This window comes from Toxorhynchites rutilus, chromosome 1 (assembly GCF_029784135.1).
Source record: "Toxorhynchites rutilus septentrionalis strain SRP chromosome 1, ASM2978413v1, whole genome shotgun sequence".
In the NCBI taxonomy this organism is placed as follows: domain Eukaryota; kingdom Metazoa; phylum Arthropoda; class Insecta; order Diptera; family Culicidae; genus Toxorhynchites; species Toxorhynchites rutilus.
The window spans coordinates 145,616,922-145,639,124 of record NC_073744.1 but is presented as its reverse complement, the minus strand read 5'-3'; the positions used below and the strand labels follow the sequence as shown (position 1 = coordinate 145,639,124).

General features: G+C 39.2%; 1 protein-coding gene across 1 annotated transcript; it reads right to left on the bottom strand.

Annotated features, from left to right (window-relative positions):
- Positions 1-4,317: 4,317 nt before the first annotated feature.
- Positions 4,318-6,607, bottom strand: LOC129775884 (pyruvate dehydrogenase [acetyl-transferring]-phosphatase 1, mitochondrial). Its single transcript, XM_055781067.1, has 4 exons — positions 6,243-6,607; positions 5,780-6,088; positions 5,425-5,716; positions 4,318-5,368 (listed from the first exon to the last, which is right to left on the bottom strand). Exons 1-4 carry the CDS (start codon positions 6,375-6,377, stop codon positions 4,692-4,694), a joined length of 1,413 nt encoding a protein of 470 aa, XP_055637042.1. The 5' UTR covers positions 6,378-6,607; the 3' UTR covers positions 4,318-4,691.
- Between the last annotated feature and the right edge of the window lie 15,596 nt (positions 6,608-22,203).

Genomic DNA, 22,203 nt, shown 5'->3' with positions numbered 1-22,203 from the left:
TGGTCTATCATGCGATATGAACAATTCGGCATAAAAATTGGCAATTTCTTTCATCTGTTCTTTCACGCCGTAAGCTCTCAAGGGTTTGTCAGAGAACGAGTGCACTCGAAGAATTTGAGATGCCGCATTTTTATCTGCCAAAATCTTATCAAACGATGCTTTAGTTATAGTGTTGACTTGAGCACCTGAGTCTATCAAAAAGATAATCCTTATTCCAGCAACTTCTGCCCCAATCAATGCCCTGTTTTCTGTAGACATTTTGTAATTACTCGAAAAGTGCGCTGGAGATTGGACTTGATTTATTTCCCGTTTTTCTGATTTTATGATCTGCGGTTGTTGAATCATACTCTATAAAATAACATACACATATATTAGTAATAAGCATTATTATTCAAATTATTCATATTTATTTATATTTTCAAACAGCTTCAAAATTAAATTAGAATTTCGTACAAAATTCAAGTATTGGATCGGAAAATTATTCAATATCTTCAACTTCCCGTACCTTTGTGTTCAATTCCGTTTCGGACTTCTCACACTCGATAGCTGCCACCTTTCTGTCTACTGGGGGCTCTTGATCAGCTTGTCGTTTCAAGAATCGTCGTTGATCTTGCAGAGTGTTTGATGGACAAACGCGCGCAATATGGCCCATCTGGCTACAAACACGACACTCTCGGTCGATGGCGAAACAATTCGATGCTCGGTGATATACGCTTCCACATCTCCAGCAATTGGAAGAAAAATCGCGACGCTGGTTTCCTCTGAACGATCCTCTTCCTCCTCTTCCACGGTTCGGTCGTGCAAATCCTCTGCCTCTTCCATGGTATGTTCCTCGATGGTTTGAAAATTCGTTTGATCCATTGGATACAGCCGCTATCAATGGTTCTCCTCGTCCATGAATCCTTTGGAATTCCTCTTCGTTACTTTTTTCGATTTCTCGATCTCGTACCAAATCTATCAGATCCTTTATCGTACCTTGCTTCACCCAATTCCGGTGAGCTAAAACTCTTATTCTTCCGTCACTGGCACCTTTTGTAACAACTCTGACTACGGCCTCCTTTTGCTCGTCCGGCCCATAGTTGCACAATTTTGCCGCAGAAGCCACACGTTGAACAAACGTGATACTGTTTTCCGAGCTGCCTTGACTCATCATCATCAGTCTTCCACGCTGTGACAACATATACGTTCTGGATCCGTAGTACTCATCCAATCGGGCCAATGCATTTGCGAATGGAGCAGTTTTTTCATCGGGCATTCCTGGAGCGGACGATGTTGTATGAAATATTTCACGAAGCTTCGGTCCAGACTTAATCTTAAATATTCCGAATTTCGTCTGTTCGTCAGCAGCGTTAATTAGCTGCAGTGATGAAACGAGTATGTCCTTCCAATACTCGAATGCACGTTTGTCAATTTCTGTCTCGCCATCCGATGGTGAGCATTCCGGTATGTTAAGGGAGCCTAACGTCCAGTTATTGATTGTGGAAAACAAAGAGTCTTCACGGACCGTGTTGGACGAAGCTTGATGGAAATCTTTACCGATGCATGTATCTCTTTCTGCTGTGAGATTTGCTATTTGTTCCTGAAGATCATTGTTCATGTCGAGAGCCTTTCTCAATTCCTTCAATATTCTTTTTTTTGAGGGTTTTCTGTAACAAAACGAGAAAACCAATTGATTAGTTTTGCTTTGTCTTCACATTAGCACTCCGCCTATCTTCTATCGGAGACTAAAATATACTCGTTAGAAACTCGTTTATCTCTACCGAATTTCTACTTTACTTCTTGGAATTCCGCCTATTTCCATCGGAATCCAACACTGAATAAAACAAAAAATAAATTAACTTACTTCACGGGAGCTAAAGGTCCATCCAATTTTGCGCCATTGTCGCGACCGCCTGGATGATCGCCCATTGTGATCGCTCGGATCAGCTTCGGTATAGACCGCTGCTATAAGCAGACTACCGTTGAAGGAGACCGATGCGACGCTCAGCTCAATTGCTGGCTGCACGGAATCACTTCACTGCTTCTATAAGCAGAACGATACGACGCCCAATCCGATTCGCTACCGCTGCAGGAGACCGATGCGACGCCCAGCCCAATTTCTGGTCGCACGGATTTATCTCACTGCTGCTGCCGCTGCTATAAGCAGACCGATGCCCAGTCCAATTAACTAACGCTGAGGGGACCGATGCGACGCCCAGCTCAATTGCTGGTCGGACGGATTGATTTCACTGCTACCGTCGCTGCTATAAGCAGACTGATTCGACGCCCAATTCGATTCACTTCCGTTTAAGGAGACCGATGCGACGCTCAGCTCAATTGCTGGCTGCACGGAATCACTTCGGTGCTGCTATAAGCAGACCGATACGACGCCCAATCCGATTCACTATCGCTGATGGAGACCGATGCGACGCACAGCTCAATTGCTGGCCGCACGGAATTACTCCGCTGCTGCTGCCGCTGCTAAAAGCAGACCGATGTGATGCCTAGCTCAACTGCTTGTTGCTCGGGTCGGTGCCAATCCTCGTTGTTGTTGCTGCTGCTAGCACTGCTAGGTGTTGCTCGTTCCACGTCCGTTGTAAGAATAATCGCAGCGCCGAAATGCGCGCGCTTTTATAGCATGGCTTACCCGCGTTCCTTCTTCTGATTGGTCTGTTGTTCTCATGGCATGTTACTCATATATCTTCTGCTTGTTATTATTCTTTTATTTTATTTATTCAACCGCCAAATGACCTCTGAGGAATAAAGTGATACATTTGAAATCATCATTCTCTATACTCTACAGTAGTCACTTGGTGCAAGGTCCGGACTATACGGCGGATGCAAAAGAACCTCCCATCCGAGCTCCCGGAGCTTCTGGCGCGTCACCAAAGAAGTGTGTGGCCTGGCGTTGTCCTGATGGAAGACGGCCTCTGTTTATCAAAGACGGCCTCTTCTTCATGAGTGCTACCTTCAAGCGGTCCAATTGTTGGCAGTACAGGTCCGAATTGAGCGTTTGGCCATAGGGAAGCAGCTCATAATAGATTATTCCTAGACAATCCCACCAAACACACAGCAGAACCTTCCTGGCCGTTAATGAGGGCTTGGCCACCGTCTGAGCCGCTTCAGCGGGCTTCGACCACGACCGTTTGCGCTTCACGTATTGTAAGTGACCCACTTTTCATCGCCAGTCACCATCCGCTTCAGAAACAGGTCGATTTTGTTGCGATTCAGCAGCGATTCACATGCGTCGATACGGTCAAAGATGTTTTTTGCGTCAACGTGTGTGGCACCCATACATCGAGCTTCTTTGTGAATCCAAGCTTCTTCAAATGGTTAATAACGGTTTGATGACTTATCCCCAGCTCTTGGCCGATGCTACGGCTGCTACTATGCCGGTCTTTCTCGGCTAATTCAGCGATTTTGTCGCAATTTTCGACGACAGGCCTTCCGGAGCGTGGCGCATCTTCGACGACCTCTACACCAGAACGAAAACGTTTAAACCATCGTTGTGCAGTGGAAATGGAAACTGTATCGGGTCCATAAACTGCACAAATTTTATTGGCAGCTTGAGATGCATTTTTGCCTTTGTCATAATAGTAGTTCTCTTTATTTTGCTCCATATTTGCGACACTATAACTCACGAACGACTTAACCAAACAAAACGCTGTCAAGGACTATATTATAGCGCGCCTATACCTTTCCAACAATCTATAGTATGACTCGATACAATGAATACAACTAGAACTACGCGCTTACAACGGCACCTCGCGGAAATACCGCAGGACTTTTTTGACAGCCTAATATTAATTGTAAATTACACAGAAGCCATTTAGGCGTAAGAGTGTTCCTTTTGTTCTTCCATTGTTCAGTAGACCGGACAGCGGACAGTTGATATGATCATTGTTGTGTTATTAATAGCACAACAGCCCGATGTTTTTATTGCTGCAAGCAGAGCTTGCATATGGATAGAGATTGGATCCGTCGCTGATGATTGTTGCTTGGAGTTATTCTATAACAACACAAAGATAGTCAATTGAGGGCCCTGGGTTTTGAGCTCACAATCGATTAACGTTACGCGTTAGAGAATACATTTTCACACATTACAGTCAAAATTGAGCTAAAGCCGTATAGTTCTGACCTTTCATCAAAATCCCATGATTACGATAGTGTTGTGACTAAACCATGCAAACCATCGGCAAACCATCAGGGCCAACAAAAATTTCTGCTGAAGATATTATTAGGTTTTGTTAAAATAAAATTTAATAAAATTAAATAAAATAATTTGCGATCGTATTTTGGACGCCACTTCTATTTTTTATCATAATAAAACACGTAACATCTTATTCGCATTTGAAAAATATTGTTTATTCAAGTCTTTCAGTATATGCAATTTACAAGCGACTCACAGAATACGAGAAAGGAACGGAGCGAGAAAAAGTTATCACTACGAAAAATAAACAGATTCGAAAACCACGTTTTGTATACGACGTCTATACAATAAAATATCCTCGCAGGTGGAAAGCACGTGTCCTCGATTGTAGGACTGATTGAATTTGACTGCTTCGAAGCATTAACCACGTTCTCCCTAAATCACGAAATACGATGACACACATACGGCGTCACAATGGCCCACAATTACCTCAAATGCTCTATCATCTCGTGTCACCATCCGGCGTAGAAACGTTCTCCGTCGGTTGCGACGGCAGCTGATGCTAGGTGGGACAGTTCCTCAGATACTCTGAATCAAAGTATATCACGGTGATGGTGATGTCATCCCGGAACAACCGGACAATATCCTGCGGGAGTGACAGCATGTGGGACAATTTCGAGTGTTCGATACCGTACTCGGTTCCCCCAAGGGCATTTCGAATCAAATGCGTTGCAGCGTTCCTGTCCAAGGGTTTTTTCTGCAGACCAGCCTTACGAGTTGCCAACATTTGACTTATTTCCCCAAAAGTTATATCGTGCTTCGGCAGCTTCAGTGGCTGAAGGAAGGCTTTTCCGTACATGTGTTCTCCCACGAGTTGAACGGTTTGTATGGGGCTCATCGTGTCCCAGAGACCATCGCTCGCGAGAATCAGAAATTTATCTCGTGGTGTCAGAATGTGGTGTGTAATCTGTGGACAGGCGGTTAGATAGGGCGGTGTGAGGTAATACGGGGCGATGACTTGTTCACCGAACTGGGGCACAACCAGCTGCTCAAGCTGCTCGCGGGTCCACTTGTAGCGGAAGTCACCGATAGCGCGAAGTGGAGCCAGCTGACCGAGCAGACGCTCTCCTCGGATTACAGTGTCCCGTTCAGTGGCCGGATGTTCGTTTAGCAGTCGTCGAACTTCCGCTACATTATCACTGTTGTGTTCGTTCGTAAGCTTCTTGCAGATCCATTGCCCTGCGAGGAATAGTTAATGGTTAATCGTATTGAACTGTTATTTCCATGCATCCAACCTGTATCCGTAACGGTCCCGAGAACCGCAGAGCAATCGCCAACTGAGGCTACATGCAGATGGGGCCCATCGACATGAGCCACAACTGCCACAGCCCCACTCATCGCAACCGACATCGTTCTCAAGCTCGGATGTTCGATGGCTTCTTTCGACAGATCCTGATCCAATCGCAGAAATGCGTTTTCCAACACCGTATGCATCTGGAAGCCAGCCAGGGTTGTGCTGGTAAGTTCGTTCGCAAATAAGTTGAAGCTCTTCTCGTATATATCCTTGATTTCGCTGACAAACTCCAGCTACCAAATATGAAAAGCATAATTTTACACTTTCATAGCTTCAAAGAAGCATTTCAAAGGTACCTTATCATTGTGGCAATTGATAAACGAATGACTTTGGGCCCCGCCCAAAATGTGCTGTTTCAGATCATCCGGCGGAACCAACGAGGCGGCAATGTACCTCATCAGTCGTTTGCTGATCACCTGGGAACATGCAGGGCCTGCATGGCCATCGAAGATGCCCACCAACAACCCAGACGTATGCACACAACTTCCCTCGCTGCGAGAATCCTCGATAGGGGAATTGGAAGCCAGCTGATTTGTATCGTAAGACTTCACAGACCCACCAATAAACTCCTGCGTATGTTCATTCGCTCGCAGAATACAATTGACCTGACACGAGACCAAAATTATGTTGATGAAAAATCTATTTTTTCCCGAAATTCAAGAAATCCAACCCACTGTGTCACACCATACTGTAAACACATCCACTGACCACCGAAAAGTTCAGATCTGTACTGAAAAAAATATATCCATCATTTCTTACATCGTACGGTGACAACTTCGGTGGTCCGGAGGGCACGTAATGTGCCGGAGCCTGATAGAGGTTGCGTTGACAAACAGCAGCCGAGAGGAGGTATTTCCGTGACACCAGCACCAATTTTTGCCAGAAAATCGGCATTCTCGTTGGCTATTTTTAAAACTGGTTCAAGCCAACTTCACGACGCAATAAAGCGGTCGGTTCGTGATAGTTGAGGAAGAATGTGCACTTTTAAGGAGATGCCATAGCAGTACCAATTAATTTCGAAACGATAAAGCTGGTTAGAGCTTAAATTTGTATTTATCACGCTATTTTCAATCACAACGAGAACTCCTGCATTGAAGCCCAAAACTCACATATGTTTGCTGTCATTTGATGACATACAGTTATGTGCTTAGGGATGCTCCGTGAAGCTTGAAATGATATACATACACTGAGCAAACATGTTAATGATTTAAGGCTAAAAATTACAATACAGACAAATCGATTTTATGGAAACTTCCTGTTTACATAAGGGTGAGGCCAGAGTGAACGCGACACGCGATGCGATGCGATGCGACGCGAAAAGAACGCGATTTTTAAAGCGACATAGTGGCCAGAATGGACGCGATTGAATGCGACAGATGTAAACAAGAGGTTTTATTTTCATTTTGTGTTCAAGTTTCGAAATGGATTCTGACGAAGAATATTTAATGTCCGAAAGCGTACGTAATTTTTTTTCCGAAACAAAAAAGACCTCGGATGAATGGATCAAAAGGAAAAGAGGAGAATACGGAGAATATCACCATCTATATCAAGACGTGGTTAAAGATCCGAACAAATTTCGCAACTATACCCGTACGAGCATCGAAACTTTCGAATATATTTTAGGACATATTGAAGTTGTTTTAATGAAAAAGTGGACCACCTTCATTAAAACTCCAATTGAGCCTGGCGAAAAACTTTTGATCACACTGAGGTAAGAAAATATTCATAAATAATCTTTATGTTCGATTTTGAATCTCTTTCCCCTTCACGTAGTTTTCCGGCTTTATTTCACAATCCCCTTTTCTGTACTCTCTAGGTTTCTTGCAACGGAATTCTGGGCATCTCGACTGCGGCAGCTTTCGCAATTCACGGCCAAAAGTATCCCGTAAATTTTTCAGAAAAAAAATCCTTTCAATATATATTCAAACAATTTCATTTGTCTCACTTACCAGTTATTCCTAATTCATCAGAAACTTCTTTCCAACACTTACTAACAAGAACTCGGTTCCTGTAGTGTCGAGTTTGCTGATTCCAAAGTGCACTTCTTTGAAATATAGCTCCGATTAGTGCTTCCACATCCACAGACACATCTTCTTCCGCCATTATGTAAACAAAATACAAACTGGCATTCACTTGTCGCGTGTTCATCGCGCGGAAAAGCTGTGCATGTCGAGGTTGATTTTGTGTCCCGCAGAAATTCGCTGCGGCGTCGCATCGCATCGCGTTTACTCTGGCATATGAAATAGTTTTTTGCCAGAATTGAATCACGTAGTGTCGCATCGCATCGCATGTCGCGATCACTCTGGCATCACCCTAACACAGAGAATTTTCGCACAATATTTGAAAAGCTCTAATGTAAGCTGAAGCTGAAGACCGGAACATTGTTCCGTGGATTGTTTTGAAGGGATCGATCTAATCATTACTCTCATCACTAGCAGTCAATAATAACTCTGAAAAACCAATCGTAATCAGTGTTGCCACATTTTCATTGTACCAGAGGGGTTGTAAACAGATTCTGATTTTCATGATTTCCCAGACTTTTTAGCACGTTCCCTGATATCCTGACAAACACTCAATTTTACTTGATTTTTCGAAATTATCCTGATTTTTCCTAATTTTTGTACTTTTTATTCTATCAGAATAAAAATTATCCGTGATAAATATATTAGGCTGTCAAAAAAGTCCTGCGGTATTTTTTTTGAATTTTCATTTGTTCATAAAATTAGTTACAATCATCTGTTTTAAGTCAAATATGCGCCGTTTTGTTCGATGACTTGTTCCCAACGAGATGCCAAATTCATAATACCCCTGTTATAGAAGCTCGCTTCCTTATTGGCAAAAAACTCGGATAGCCAATTTTCATAGGCCTCTTTTGTGGCTAACTTCTGACTACCTAGCTCGTTCGCCATGGACAAAAACAGGTGGTAGTCACTTAGTGCAAGGTCCGGACTATACGGCGGATGCAAAAGAACCTCCCATCCGAGCTCCCGGAGCTTCTGGCGCGTTACCAAAGTGACGCATCTTCGACGACCTTACCAAACAAAGCACTGTCAAGGACTATATTATAGCGCGCAAAAATACCTTTCCAACAAGCTATAGTATGACTCGATACAATGAATACAACTAGAACTACGCGCTTACAACGACACCTCGCGGAAATACCGCAGGACTTTTTTGACAGCCTAATACTTACATTAGACTAAATTCTGATACAAAGTTGTACTCAACTTTTTTATATCTACTCTCAAATGTTTCCGGACTTTCAAAACAGAGCCAAAAAAATTCAGAAAACCAGATCATCTGACGAATTTATGAAATTAGATTGAGATTAACTTTCAGGAACAACATCGCTTTATTGAGTGTATGTAGTATGTAGATATAACCCCAGAGTTATTGATGTAGGAATACGTTCCAGAGTGTAACACTACTCAAGAGTAAATTTATGAGTTCACAGTCAAAATAAGAAGATATATAAATCATTTGCTCGTCAGATTCAAAGTAGAATTAACTTTAGTGATGAAACTATGGAAACATATCTATAACCCAATCAAATGACATCAAAATTAGGAAAATTCAATTTCAACTCAATCCAATTCAAGCCTTCATTGGTTGAATAAAGATTTATTCCAAATCATGGACGATTAGTTGAAAGAAAATTTTAATATTTATTATTCTGCTATTGGCTGTAGTAATGCTGTAGGTTTTTGGGAAAAAATAAAAACGATCAAAAGAACTGCTGGCTTTTCCATTTAAAGCTAAACAGAAAAAAATACAAGTTCTGTTATATTTTCGCGGCAAATAACATCCAAATGCAACAGATCGATGTATAAGACCTTTAGAAATATGAACATTCATTTATTGATGAACATAAAGTTGTTCGGAAAGTTCGGGCGAATCAGTGACTAAATCAAGACGCTGATCACAAATAAACCTCGGTGGATATAAAATTGAGAATTTAATTATAATGATTTGATTGAAAATTATGCTTTTGTTTTCCCTAAAAATTACATTAACTTTCCGGACAACCCAATATGAGTTATCCAGTTTTGACCTGATTTTTGGAAATTATAGTTGGCAACCCTGGTTGTAAATCTTTCTCACCTGTACTTTTTCTTCTAAAAATATGTACTAAAAATCTGTAACATCGAAAATATTCGTTGTAGAGAAAAATCTATTTTATTAGCATGAAAAAATACTCATTTATTTACTACAAATACAGTAGAATCCCGATTATCCACGGGGCAGTCAATATTCTGCAAGGAGTCTTATTTTTGTCACATTCATACTCAATGGTGATAAACAACAACCTTTTGCATTCAAATTCTGACAACCACCACCGCTAATGAACGCTAAAGGGTGTAGGATTATAAGCGACTTGAGTTCCTAAATTTTCCTGTATTGCCCTGAATTCGTTAGTTCGTTTTAGGTTATTGGATACATAGGTATATATCCCTCATTATATGCTTAAGATAGTCAGAGATTTTCTCACCTGTAAAACTAGCACACAAAGCCAGCAAATGACATGTACATTTGACGACTACAAGACATGGGTAATCGATGTTTATCAAGCGCATTACAGAACTCGAAACTACGGCGTGAAAGTCATAACGTACTATAATGTAGCTTTGTTAAAATGTAAGAAATTTCACACGCGGAAAAAAATCTGTACCAATCTGTACTATTGAACGAAAATCTGTACCCTGTACCGTACAGAATCTCGCAACATCAAATCGTATAAAATGACATAATTGGAGGCGATATACATACATCCAAACCACATTTGGGTGATATATGATGGTATAACTGGCATATACATGCAAAGGTAGAAACGATATACGAATATGTAATATTATATATGTACATAAAGTCGCATATAACGATATACGATACTTGTCAAACTGAAAATGTTGTATAAAATGAATGGAATGTATGTATATGGTACTGCACATCGCGATGTTAGGATGATTGTTATACCGGTATACAACTTAATCTATCAAAAAAAAAATTTCTTGCATTTTTCACGATCCCATACACATTATGCATCTTTTGATTGATATTTTATACAATTGAGGGGCTCAGAATGCAAGGGGTGTAAGTGACTTGATCGATTTCTCTTCATCAACTTTTTATTTAGTTAATAACTCAACTGTAAAAACGTTCCATTTTAAGTTTGCTATAGAATCCGATAGATGAGGTTCTGACCTATTTTCCACGTTGGTAAATACAGCTGGGAATGTATTTGCAGCTAAGTTATGACCCAAAAAGAGAGATTCGATGTAGAGAAATCGATCAAATCACTTACACCCCTTTCATTCTAAGCCCCTCAATTATAAATTGATACGAATTTTGATGCGACCTAGCCTGTATAAAAGTTATACGATATAATGTTTACTGGGCTTTACAGTCAAGTCAAGTGCCTGACACCCTAATCAGTATATTGGACATTTTTTGTATCGGTTATTGAAAGGTGAAGAGGATAGATTCTTGAACGAATATTTCTGCAAAAAATTCAATGATTGCGAAAAAAATAACTGGATGATATTGTGTATTTCTGCATTGGGTGTAAAAATCTTGATCGAGAATTTGTGTGTGATGAATTATACATATTATAATAGTGAAGTTTTAGCTGAAATACTAAGAGCTTTATAGAAAAAATAGTTCTTCAAGAGTCTGCATGTTCGAAGTATGAATACCAAATAACAATAACATCAAGTAATAATTTGCATTCAAATTCTGACAATTCAAAACTGCCTTCGAGACTGTTAATATGACACATAGTAAATCACAAACACTAGTTGAATCTTTTTGACGTTTATTGTGGGTCAAGGCAAGTTTGTCTTATATGCATAGCTCGATTGGATTTGAGTCGAACGAATACAAAAGTCGATTTCGATCGAATCGCTAAATCCGAATGCATTTCAAATCTGGTCGAATTAAGAAATATGGGTGACAATATTGAACTGACAGGAGTCAGTATGTCGTGTTCCCCACTGACTTTCTCAGCTTGTGCTCCCTGAGACGTGTTCCCCACTGAAATTCTTCCTAATGATATGACATTTCCACATTTCACATCATAGCATCAAGCATAGCAGGGCCTTGATAAAAACATTATCGAAAATGTTACATTCACTTTACACAATTTGTTAATCTTTAACATAGAATACATATTCGATACGAAAAAGATTTTTGACGTAGGACTACGTCTCTCATTTCTATACCGGGGTGTAAAACCAAAGTTTCGAGAACGAAAGCGTTACGCTGGAGACCGAGATTTTGAGCGTTAATAGCTCTTAAACAACTGAACGAAATGGTATGATAAATACTTCATTTGAAAGATAAAATGTCTACGCGTCATATACTTGTTACTTTTTCATCCAAAAACTTGTTTCAATAGTCTTAAAATTGCTTTCAAAACAGGCTATTGAAATCACCAATCGGTATATAAGCGAACGCCGCTCGTAAACCCACTCAGTTATGATTGAACAGCGATTGGAGCATGTTGTCGCTGTTGTTGTGGAGCTAATTTCGTTTATCATGAAAACGCTGATGAACGGTGTCACCAAGAGCCTGTTTGTGCACCTAAGGCCAAAAGGGAATCCATCAGGAGGAGAGTGATGCCACGGTTCCGCTTGAAACATCGGAGCAGCCGCCACACACACACATACACGCGCGGAATTCTCGTTGCTATCATCGTTGCTGAAAAATAATCTGTTCCCCTGGGAATTGAAAAATACATTCATGCGAAAGAGTTTATTTTAATGTTTTCTATCCATATAACACTGCAACCAAATACATTTGGTTTTGTTATTTTTCAATCAATCGCAATTAACAGGAAAGCTTCTGAATATTTTTTTTCCCCATCAGTGGAAATTTTCGTATCCAATATTGGATGCATAACATGAAAAACGGAAAATGTTTCACATCGCGAAAATCAAGCCATTTTCGAGCGATTATTTGCTTTCTACTCATATAATGCTGCGACCAAATACATTTCGTTTTGGATTTTTTCAATCAAGTGTGATCAACGTAAGACCACGTCTTTTGGTAATTTATTAGAGGTGCAATGAATCTTTAGGAATTCCCGCTCTACGCGCACTGGCAAACAATGTTTACTCAACAATTTCTCAAACGAGAAATGGGTGTTGTGAGAAAGGATTAGCGAACGCGAAAACGACAAACGGCAGAAAGATACGTTTGGAGGTTGAAGGAAAGTGGCAGAAAACTTCTTCATTCTATCATTCAAATAATGTGATTCATACCACATCGTTTTGCCAGAAAGAGATTATTAATGTTCAAAGGAGGAATCGAGTCCTCCGAGGAAATTACCCAGCGCAAATTAGAGTCGACTATCGATTGCGGCATTCGTACACAAATAATTTTATAATGCAGTTTCACCAAAGTGATTTCTTCGGATATATTCACTACATCATGTCATGTATTTCATATTCTTCAATAAGAAATCCATATCCATGGCACCTATCGGTAACGAATTATTATCGAAACCACGATTTTCGCTAAATGCTCCTTTCAGTTCGGCCTGTAAAAAACTTTTCTGTACTCTAATCCATCAAATTTGGAGCCCTGAAAAGGGCCGTTGATTATATGCTAAGCTAATATAGCACGCTCTCCTCGGATACGATGGGCAAGCTGGATGTCCTTGGGCATGATGTGACGCGTTTTGCATGGATAGCACACAAATTGGTATCTTCGAATAAGCCTCCTGCAGCGTCATAACCGCGGAACTTTGGAAGCGCAAGTCGGTTTTGAAGTCCTGAGCAATTCCACGAACCAAATGCTGCAAAGGTAGCTTGCGGATCAGCAATTCGGTCGACTTCTGATAGCGATGAATTTCACGCAAAGTTCCCGGTCGATAGCGATGTGGCTTCTTCACCTATCCTGCGGCTGGTGCGCTTATCCGAGCTGCTTTCGTGTGCCTTACCACTGAAAGACTAACTAGCTATCTGCTTGGTCCCAAACAAACGAGTCGTCACGGTGCGAGAGTAGAGTAAGAAATGAACGAAAGCAAAGGAAGCGTCATTTTATAAACCATAAAAGTATAGAATCTAAATCCCACCCTTATTATATTCGTGAGTATACAGTAAGCTTATATAATAAAGAGGGTTGGGTTTACATTACATTACATTACATTACATTACATTCGATTCTTTTATGTTTTATAAAATGACACTTCCCTTGCTTTCGTTCATTTCTTACTCTACTTTCGCACCGTGAGGACTTGTTTCATCGGGACTAAGCAGACAGCTCGTTAGTCCTTCGGCGGTAAGGCACCACGAAAGCAGCTCGGATAAGCGCACCAGCCGCAGGAAGCGTGAAGAAGCCACATCGCTATCGACCGGGAACTTCGCATGAAATTCGTTGCTATCAGAAGTCGACCGAATTGCTGATCCGCAAGCTACCTTTGCAGCATTTGGTTCGTGGAATTGCTCAGGACTTCAAAACCGACTTGCGCTTCCAAAGTTCCGCGGTTATGACGCTGCAGGAGGCTTATTCGAAGATACCAATTTGTGTGCTATCCATGCAAAACGCGTCACATCATGCCCAAGGACATCCAGCTTGCCCATCGTATCCGAGGAGAGCGTGCTATATTAGCTTAGCATATAATCAACAGCCCTTTTCAGGGCTCCAAATTTGATGGATTAGAGTTCAGAAAAGTTTTTTACAGGCCGAACTGAAAGGAGCATTTAGCGAAAATCGTGGTGTCGATGATAATTCAATACCGATAGGTGCCATGGATATGGATTTCATTATGAAGAATATGAAATACATGACATGATGTAGTGAATATATCCCCATATCGAAGAAATCACTTTGATGAAACTGTTTACCGTTTGTCGTTTTTAAGTGTTGGGAAAGGGCATTATTTTTGCTGAGTAAATTCCAAGATAAAATCCATTCCTTCTTCAAGCGTGATTCATTCTGCTTCGGATCAACGGAACAGTGATAATCATTTCATACAAAAGATAAAATGTCCAAGAGTTATATGATTGCTATTTATTGAGTCGGAAAATTGTTTCAATAACTTAATGATAGCTTCGAAAACAGGTTATAAAATGACGCTTCCTTTGCTTTCGTTCATTTCTTACTCTACTCTCGCACCGTGACGACTCGTTTGTTTGGGACCAAGCAGATAGCTAGTTAGTCTTTCAGTGGTAAGTCACACGAAAGCAGCTCGGATAAGCGCACCAGCCGCAGGATAGGTGAAGAAGCCACATCGCTATCGACCGGGAACTTTGCGTGAAATTCATCGCTATCGGAAGTCGACCGAATTGCTGATCCGCAAGCTACCTTTGCAGCTTTTGGATCGTGGAATTGCTCAGGACTTCAAAACCGACTTGCGCTTCCAAAGTTCCGCGGTTATGACGCTGCAGGAGGCTTATTCGAAGATACAAATTTGTGTGCTATCCACGTAAAACGCGTCACATCATGCCCAAGGACATTCAGCTGGCCCGTCGAATCCAAGGAGAGGGTGCTATATTAGCTTAGCATATAATCAACGGCCCTTTTCAGGGCTCCAAATTTGATGGATTAGAGTTCAGAAAAGTTTTTTGCAGGCCAAACTGAAACGAGAATTTTCGTTTGGATGCCATACAGCATCGAGAAAATTCCGGAAAGATCTAATCGTTGCTGAAAAATAATCTGCCAGTTCCCTGGGAATTGAAGAATACATCCATGCGAAAGAGTTTATTTTAATGTTTTCTAATTATATGGCGAACACAGCGACCAAATACATTTGATTTCGTAATTTTTCAATCAAGTGTAATTAGCTGTTTATTAGAGATAGGAAATTGCGTTACGAAAGGGGGGGGGGAGGTTCAAAATCCGGATTTTTGCGTTACGTAATTTGTGCATGACGCCTGAGGACATCGACAAGACAACATCGTTACTGAACGAGCTGAACGGCGAGGGATCGAGGTATTCATTACCTGGCTTGACCTGACCTGAAATGCAATCAGTTTGTTTTAACTGTGAGGGAGCGCAGAAAAGCCGATCGATCAGAAGGAGAAGAGAAAGTGACCAAGAGAGTATCAGCATCGAAATACGGTTCCTCGGGAAGACATAGAAGCAGCCGCCACACACACACACATACACGCGCGCAACTCTTTTCGTTTGCTGGTTATCGAGAGGAAACCTGGATAGAAATGATCGTTGCTGAAAAATAATCTGCCAGTTCCCCTTAGAATTGGAAATTACATTCAAGCGAGTTTATTTTAATGTTTTCTATCCATATAATACTGCGACCACATACATTTGGTTTTGTGATTTGTCAATCAAGTGCAGTTAACAGGAAAGCTTCTGAAGATTATTCTTCAGAACAAGGTTTTTTGTATCCAATATTGGATGCATAAAACCTTGAGTCTTCAAAGTAACACTCTCGTTTTTGAAGTCACCCAAATATTTATTTATTCATTCATTCAGGATGGATTTAGATTCAACTTCAAACAAATGATCTCTAAATCAACGATAGTCCTACGTCACCCTTGCGGTTATACCATAGATATAACCCACTTCCTGTTTTTTATTCACATTTTTTTTAAGTGTGTTCATTCCATCTGAAAGTCCATTATTATCATTGTCGCTTCGCAAACACGGAAACCAAGCTCAATGTCGTCAACCTGAACAAAGTGCGATTCACATGCAACACCCACGTTACGTTCACGTTAAGTCATGTCACGTTACGTCGATTATTCTTACATGCAATTCTTTAATCAGTGAATCGATCTCTAAGCCGTTTAGGAAAACGATTCGTCAAGATCGATCTTTTCCTAAGGATCGCCCAATCCTAATTCACATACACCAGCATTGGCAAAATAAGTCCAAGAGAATAGTGAACGGAAAGGTGACGGGACATTAGGCCGTATGAATAAAAAAAAGTATTTACTTATTCTGCCCGTTTCCAAGTAAAGTAAACTTTCCTAGTATTTACTTGAATCCGTATGATTAAAAGTTTACTTTACTAATTCCATTTTAACGTACGTTCGAATTCGAACATAGTTCTTACTTTGTCAAACATCTGTCAACTGATTTGTTTTGTTTGGTTTCAAAACGTCACTTTTCTCGCCCGTGTTGTGATCCTTCCATTGAAAAAAAAATCGATAACAATGATTTTTGGCCACGAAAACATCGAGGTACTCGAAGAGATTGTTCTGGTAGATGATGGTAAGTTGAGTTTTTTAATTGTTGCTTAAAAATACTAGTTTCCAATCATAAATTTACAGTCGAAGGATCTGCCGAAAAATCAATCAGCAGCGGTAGCGGAAGAAAGAGGAAGAATCAATCTAATCAGGAACAAATGGATGCTGTGTTTGTGGATGTACTGGAGGAAGTAGGAAAAATTTTACTTTTCAAAATCGCAAACACCACCTGTGCGGAGAAGAAAAAAACAGCGTTGGCGGCGATGCGACAGCAGTTACTCATCCGATGTGGATTGGAGTTCTCTGGCGACCAAATATTGAAGAAAATCAATAATATGAAGACCGCTGTTAAAGAAAAAACGGATACCAAAAAACAGGGAACGTTAAAATTGTGCTCAACCAACCGCAAGAAAAGTTTTATGGACTACTGGGGGGTGTTGACAATCCCAGCATCATCAGCGTTTCGTGTAAATAAAAATTATTCAATTATTTCAATTATATTGAAACTTATGAAATGTTATCATTTATCATAACTTTTACAGATGGTCTGGCAGTAGGAAGCAAAAATATTACAATGGGGAAGGATCCACCGAAGGAGGAGCATGATTCTTCTGATGATTATGATTACAACAGCTTGCAGAACGAGTTTCTGGCGCCGAGTCAGGCGTGTCAAACACTAAAAACAAATCAAAAATCGTTATGTGTTTTATTTTAATTCTACTTTTACTTTTCATACGCTCTCAGTGATTAAAATGGTTTTTTATGCCCATTTCTCTCCTAAAATTGTTCTTCAAAGAACTTTTATAGTTTTTTAATTCTTTTTTTTATTCCAGACACGTGGCAGAATACAACAAACAGTGTGTGAGGAGCAACTTAAGTTCCTGAAAAAGCAACAAGATTATACGGATGTATTGAAAGCCAACCAAGAAGAGCGACACCAAAAAGAAATGGAGCTGTTGGTTCTGAAAAAGGAAATTGCTGTCCTGAAAATAAAAAAAAATCAAAGAGAACATGATCATCTGAAAGTATATATATTTTTTTTTGTATATATTTTTTAGATTAAAGTTAAGTTAATAAAGTTTTAAAGGCAGAATATTTTTTATATTATAACTGATTTTTGATGTGCATAGCAATTGCATCTCGACAACGTTGTCCTCTATGGCGAATAGAGTTGCCGTCATCGACTCCCCCATTGGACTGTACATAGTTTGGCTGAAGTGACTCTTCCGGGAACGTGAAATCTTCATCATTTATTATCTTCGCCACATTATGGAGCACGAAGCACGCAAATACCATCTGTGGGACTCTTTCCGTTGATATGCGGACTTTTGATTGAAAAATTGGAAATCGTTGTTTAGCTTGTCCTAATACCCGTTCGGTTATCACCCTTTCCCTAGTAAGGGAACTTGTACTTTTTGATCCATAATTTCTTTTCGTGTTCAAATTCTTCCTTCGTTGATGGGAATTTAATCCACTCGTGGGATTTTTCAACGATCGCTCGACACGTTTGCCAGACAGCAAACGGTCGTTTGGTGTAGACCCAAGTCCTCACCAACTCCCACCAAGAAAATCGTATATCTGTTTTTTTGCAATGCCAGAGTAAGTAATGAAGAGCATACCTGAATCCGGGATCGCCCACATAACGCAGGAAACATTTCATTTTTTGCATGTTTTGCAACGCTCTCCCTCTGATTTCCTCATAGTTGAGTAGAAAGGTTCTTGCTAAGAAACTTACATTTTCGCGACTAAACCTGTATAACTGCTTGAAATTGTCGTCATCTCCCTCTCTGCGTATTTTGTATGTTTTGGTAGCCCGATTTTTCTCAAATAAAGGACCGATGTCACAAACGAGCGGAAAAGGAATATTTGGCGCATCATAATACATTTTTCACTTGTTTAAATGTAAGATAGCAGCACTAAATATTAATCGCATAAGATAAACAAAAGAGTTTTCAGAAGCAAAGTACGCTCATGAGCATACTTGATAATGACAAAGTAAATACTTGATAAATGATGTTTTATTCATACGAAACCAAGTAAACTTCCATTTTCGAAAAGTTCATACTCAGTTGCCAGTTTTATTCATACCAAACGTAGTGAATACTTAATGTCACTGCTCGAATGCGTAATTCAAGTAAAGTAAGGCTAGGCGCAAATTGAGAAGCGTATAGCGCTCGTAAGCGAACGCGAAACTATCAACACGACTCATACGTGCCACAAACGTAGCGTGGTGGAGCGCATATTGAGTCGCAGTTTGGTGTGAATAACATGCCACTCGCATACAACTACTGATTAACACAGAGTTGCGCGATATATTTATTTACTAACACAATCACCCGACCAGTACAGCCATACAGTGTCAAACCCACGGCGTTATATGATTGTTCACCAACACAACTACCACAACCGGCATGACCAGCACGAGAAACTGTGGTTCAGCCACAGCGTCGCGCGAGTCGTGTCTCACGAGCGCTCCACCATCTCGCGTCATCTGGCCAATTTGCGCCGTTCTATCTCTAAGTGGTGCGGACTCAATCCACTTCATTTTCAAGCAAATTCATGCATGTTTTCAAGCGATTTCTTGCAATAAATTCTCAGACCACCAGGGATGCCAGATTTACAAATATGTTTCTAAATTTACAGACATCTGTAAAACACTTTTCATTTTTGTTGTAGACTTTTTGGATACAAAAATATTTCACAGGTTTTTGAAAAATAAGAGGCTTTATTCATCACATCAAAGATATTCGACTCACCATATGACATTTTTCCATAGTTTTAATACAGAAAAGTTATTATATTTAGTTTATATCAATACACATGACGTTAGACCAGCGATACTCAACCTGCGGCCCGGCAGTTTTTCTGGTTGGCCAATCTGGTGTGTATAAAGTTTGGAACTCGTACTTTTTCCATGACATCATTGCAGACGAAAGAAAGGATACGGTTATTCACAATTAATGAAAAATTGCATTCTCTGCAGGTAAGGAAAAATCTTGAACGAAAATTGTCTCTGATAATTATTTTCTGTTCTAGATAAGATTGTTTTGCTGAAATGCAAGGAGATTTATTGAAGAATAGTTAAGTTAGGGTCAGGACTATGTCTTCTAAGTATTTAAACAACATCGAATAAAAATTTTCATTCTATTTTCAACAACTTACATTCGCTTTCGGGTCTGCTTATGACGTAATATGGGTTACTGTTCGATATTGTTACCACAGATATGGTTCATGGCCGTGTGGTGATCTAAAACTTGTATAGCCTTGCATGGCGGATGGAAAATATTCACTGCATTTTCTTATAAATTTCATCAACGACAAGACCGCAAGCCTTGGTGGATGTCCAATATATCAACGAAGAAATACTGATTTTTATAAAAATTAACAACGCGTATATATGTATGTATGTGTAGATTGTTGAAACATTTAAACACACTTACAACACATAAGTTATTAAGTGGCCCGAAAAATCCACCACGAATTTTTTCCACTTATTCCCAAAAATGACAAATGAAAATTAATAACTTTTGAATCACTGATTTAGAAGATCGACATATAAAATTGAACTAATGACCTAGCCTTTTAGTAAAAAATATTTAACTTGCGAAAAAAATGATTATATTTTAGTAATTATTGATTGTAGTCGTATTTTTATTTTTTTATGACTTTGGACTAGAGGGCGCTATATTTTTTTATATTTTTTCTTGAAAGCTGAGAATTTTTTACATAACATATATCGTTATCAGAGATGCTATTTTTCCGGTTTTTAGATATGATTTTTCAAAGTTAACCGGTGGTTCGAAAAATCATTTTTCCCCCTTTGTCCAAAAATAACATTCTGCAAAAAATCATAACATTTTAACTACTGAACCGATTTAGATGATCGATATATTAAATGGAAGCCAATAAGCAAAATTTGAAAAAATATCACACTTGCGGGAAGTTTGGATTCTAGTAGCATAGGTCTAGTTCAGTCACATATGAATATTGATCGAAGACTTAAAACATGTTAAATTTACAAAGTTATAACTTAAAAACGATAATTATAGCATCTCTGATATCGAGATATGTTAGGTAAATAATCCTCAGCTTTCCATGAAAAATATAAAAAATTATAGCGCTCCTATCTTTAACCGAGAAAACTATGAAAAACTAACTGAATCAATAATTACAAAAATAAAAAATTCAATTTTTTCGCAAAAGTAAAATTTTTCCATAGAAAAATAACTCGTAAGCTTCAATTTGATATGTCGATGATAGGAATCGGTCCAATAGTTCAAAAGTTATGACTTTTTGTAGTGGGAAAAATGGGAAAAAAATTGTTTTCGAACCATCGATTAGTTCTGAAAAATCATATTTCAAAAACGAAAAAATAGCATATCTGATATCGAGATATTTTATGTAAAATTTTCAACTTTCAATTAAAAATATAGAAAAAAAGCGCCCCCTAGTCCAAAGCCATGAATACATTAAAAACCGACTACAATCAATAATTGCGAAAATAGGATCCATATTATCTGCAAGTTCAATATATCTCAATTAAAGCTCATTGGCTTGAATTTGATATGTCGATCATCTAAATCGGTTAAGTGGTTCGAAAGTTATAAATTTTTGAAAAAAGTCATTTTTGAAAAAGTGGAAAGAAATAATTTTTTGGATCACCCTAAAATGGAAATGGGCACCCTAATGAAAAAATAAAAAAATACGAGTTTAATGTTTTGCGATAAAGAACAAAATTACCACTTTTGACGAAGATCTGAGAACCACTATATTGGTTTGGCATGGAATGGCTGTATATATATACAAAATACAATCTTACGTGCATCGCGATGTACAAAGTATTAATGAATATGTGAAAATTAACGTTAAAAAACATTTCTATAGATCTGTACACTTTTACAGACTTTTCCACATTTTTAACAGACATTCACATGTTTTTACAGACTTTTTTCAAAAATCATCTGGCATCTCTTCCTTCCACTTTTTATCGAATATTTTCAAATCGCAGGTGTAAACATTTACGTGACTCTGACTTCGTTTGTTTTTATTTCGTTCGGAAAAAACGTTATGTCAAAGAGAGGGGAGATTAAAAATGCGTTGCTCAGTGAAAGGTTGAGATGCTCTTTCAGAGATGCAATGGTTAATTAAACAATTGACGGATAAATGTAGCTCGTTCATTTTATAATTTTAATTATTTTTGCCCTTGACAACAATACCTCTTTTATAGTGTTGATTATCATAAGAAAAATAACACTCCTGATCGTTGGATCTCTTTTGACATTTCAATTGGATCTTTTTTGACAGCCGTTTTGATTCAGTCCGTACTACCTAGTTCTATCTGTTTTCATTATCCACAAAAATAGGCGCTATATCGCGCCAAGTTACTCGCGCTATATGCGTCTCAATTTGCGCCTTGCCTAAAGCTGAATTTTGTTTGTATTCATGCGACCTATTGTGTGTAGTGCACATAACACAAATCAAATGAGTTTCGAATGCACCCCTCGTTTGCACTTTTTACACAAAACATACTGAAGTCCGTTAAGTGTGTACAATGCAAAACAAATTCA

Excerpts from the sequence above, each read along its gene's own strand:
- LOC129775884 (XM_055781067.1), bottom strand. The coding sequence starts at position 6,377 with ATGCCGATTTTCTGGCAAAAATTGGTGCTGGTGTCACGGAAATACCTC. Across the intron at positions 6,089-6,242 it reads CGAAGTTGTCACCGTACGAT|GTCAATTGTATTCTGCGAGC; the intron begins GTAAGAAATGAT and ends GTCTCGTGTCAG. Across the intron at positions 5,717-5,779 it reads TCAATTGCCACAATGATAAG|CTGGAGTTTGTCAGCGAAAT; the intron begins GTACCTTTGAAA and ends CATATTTGGTAG.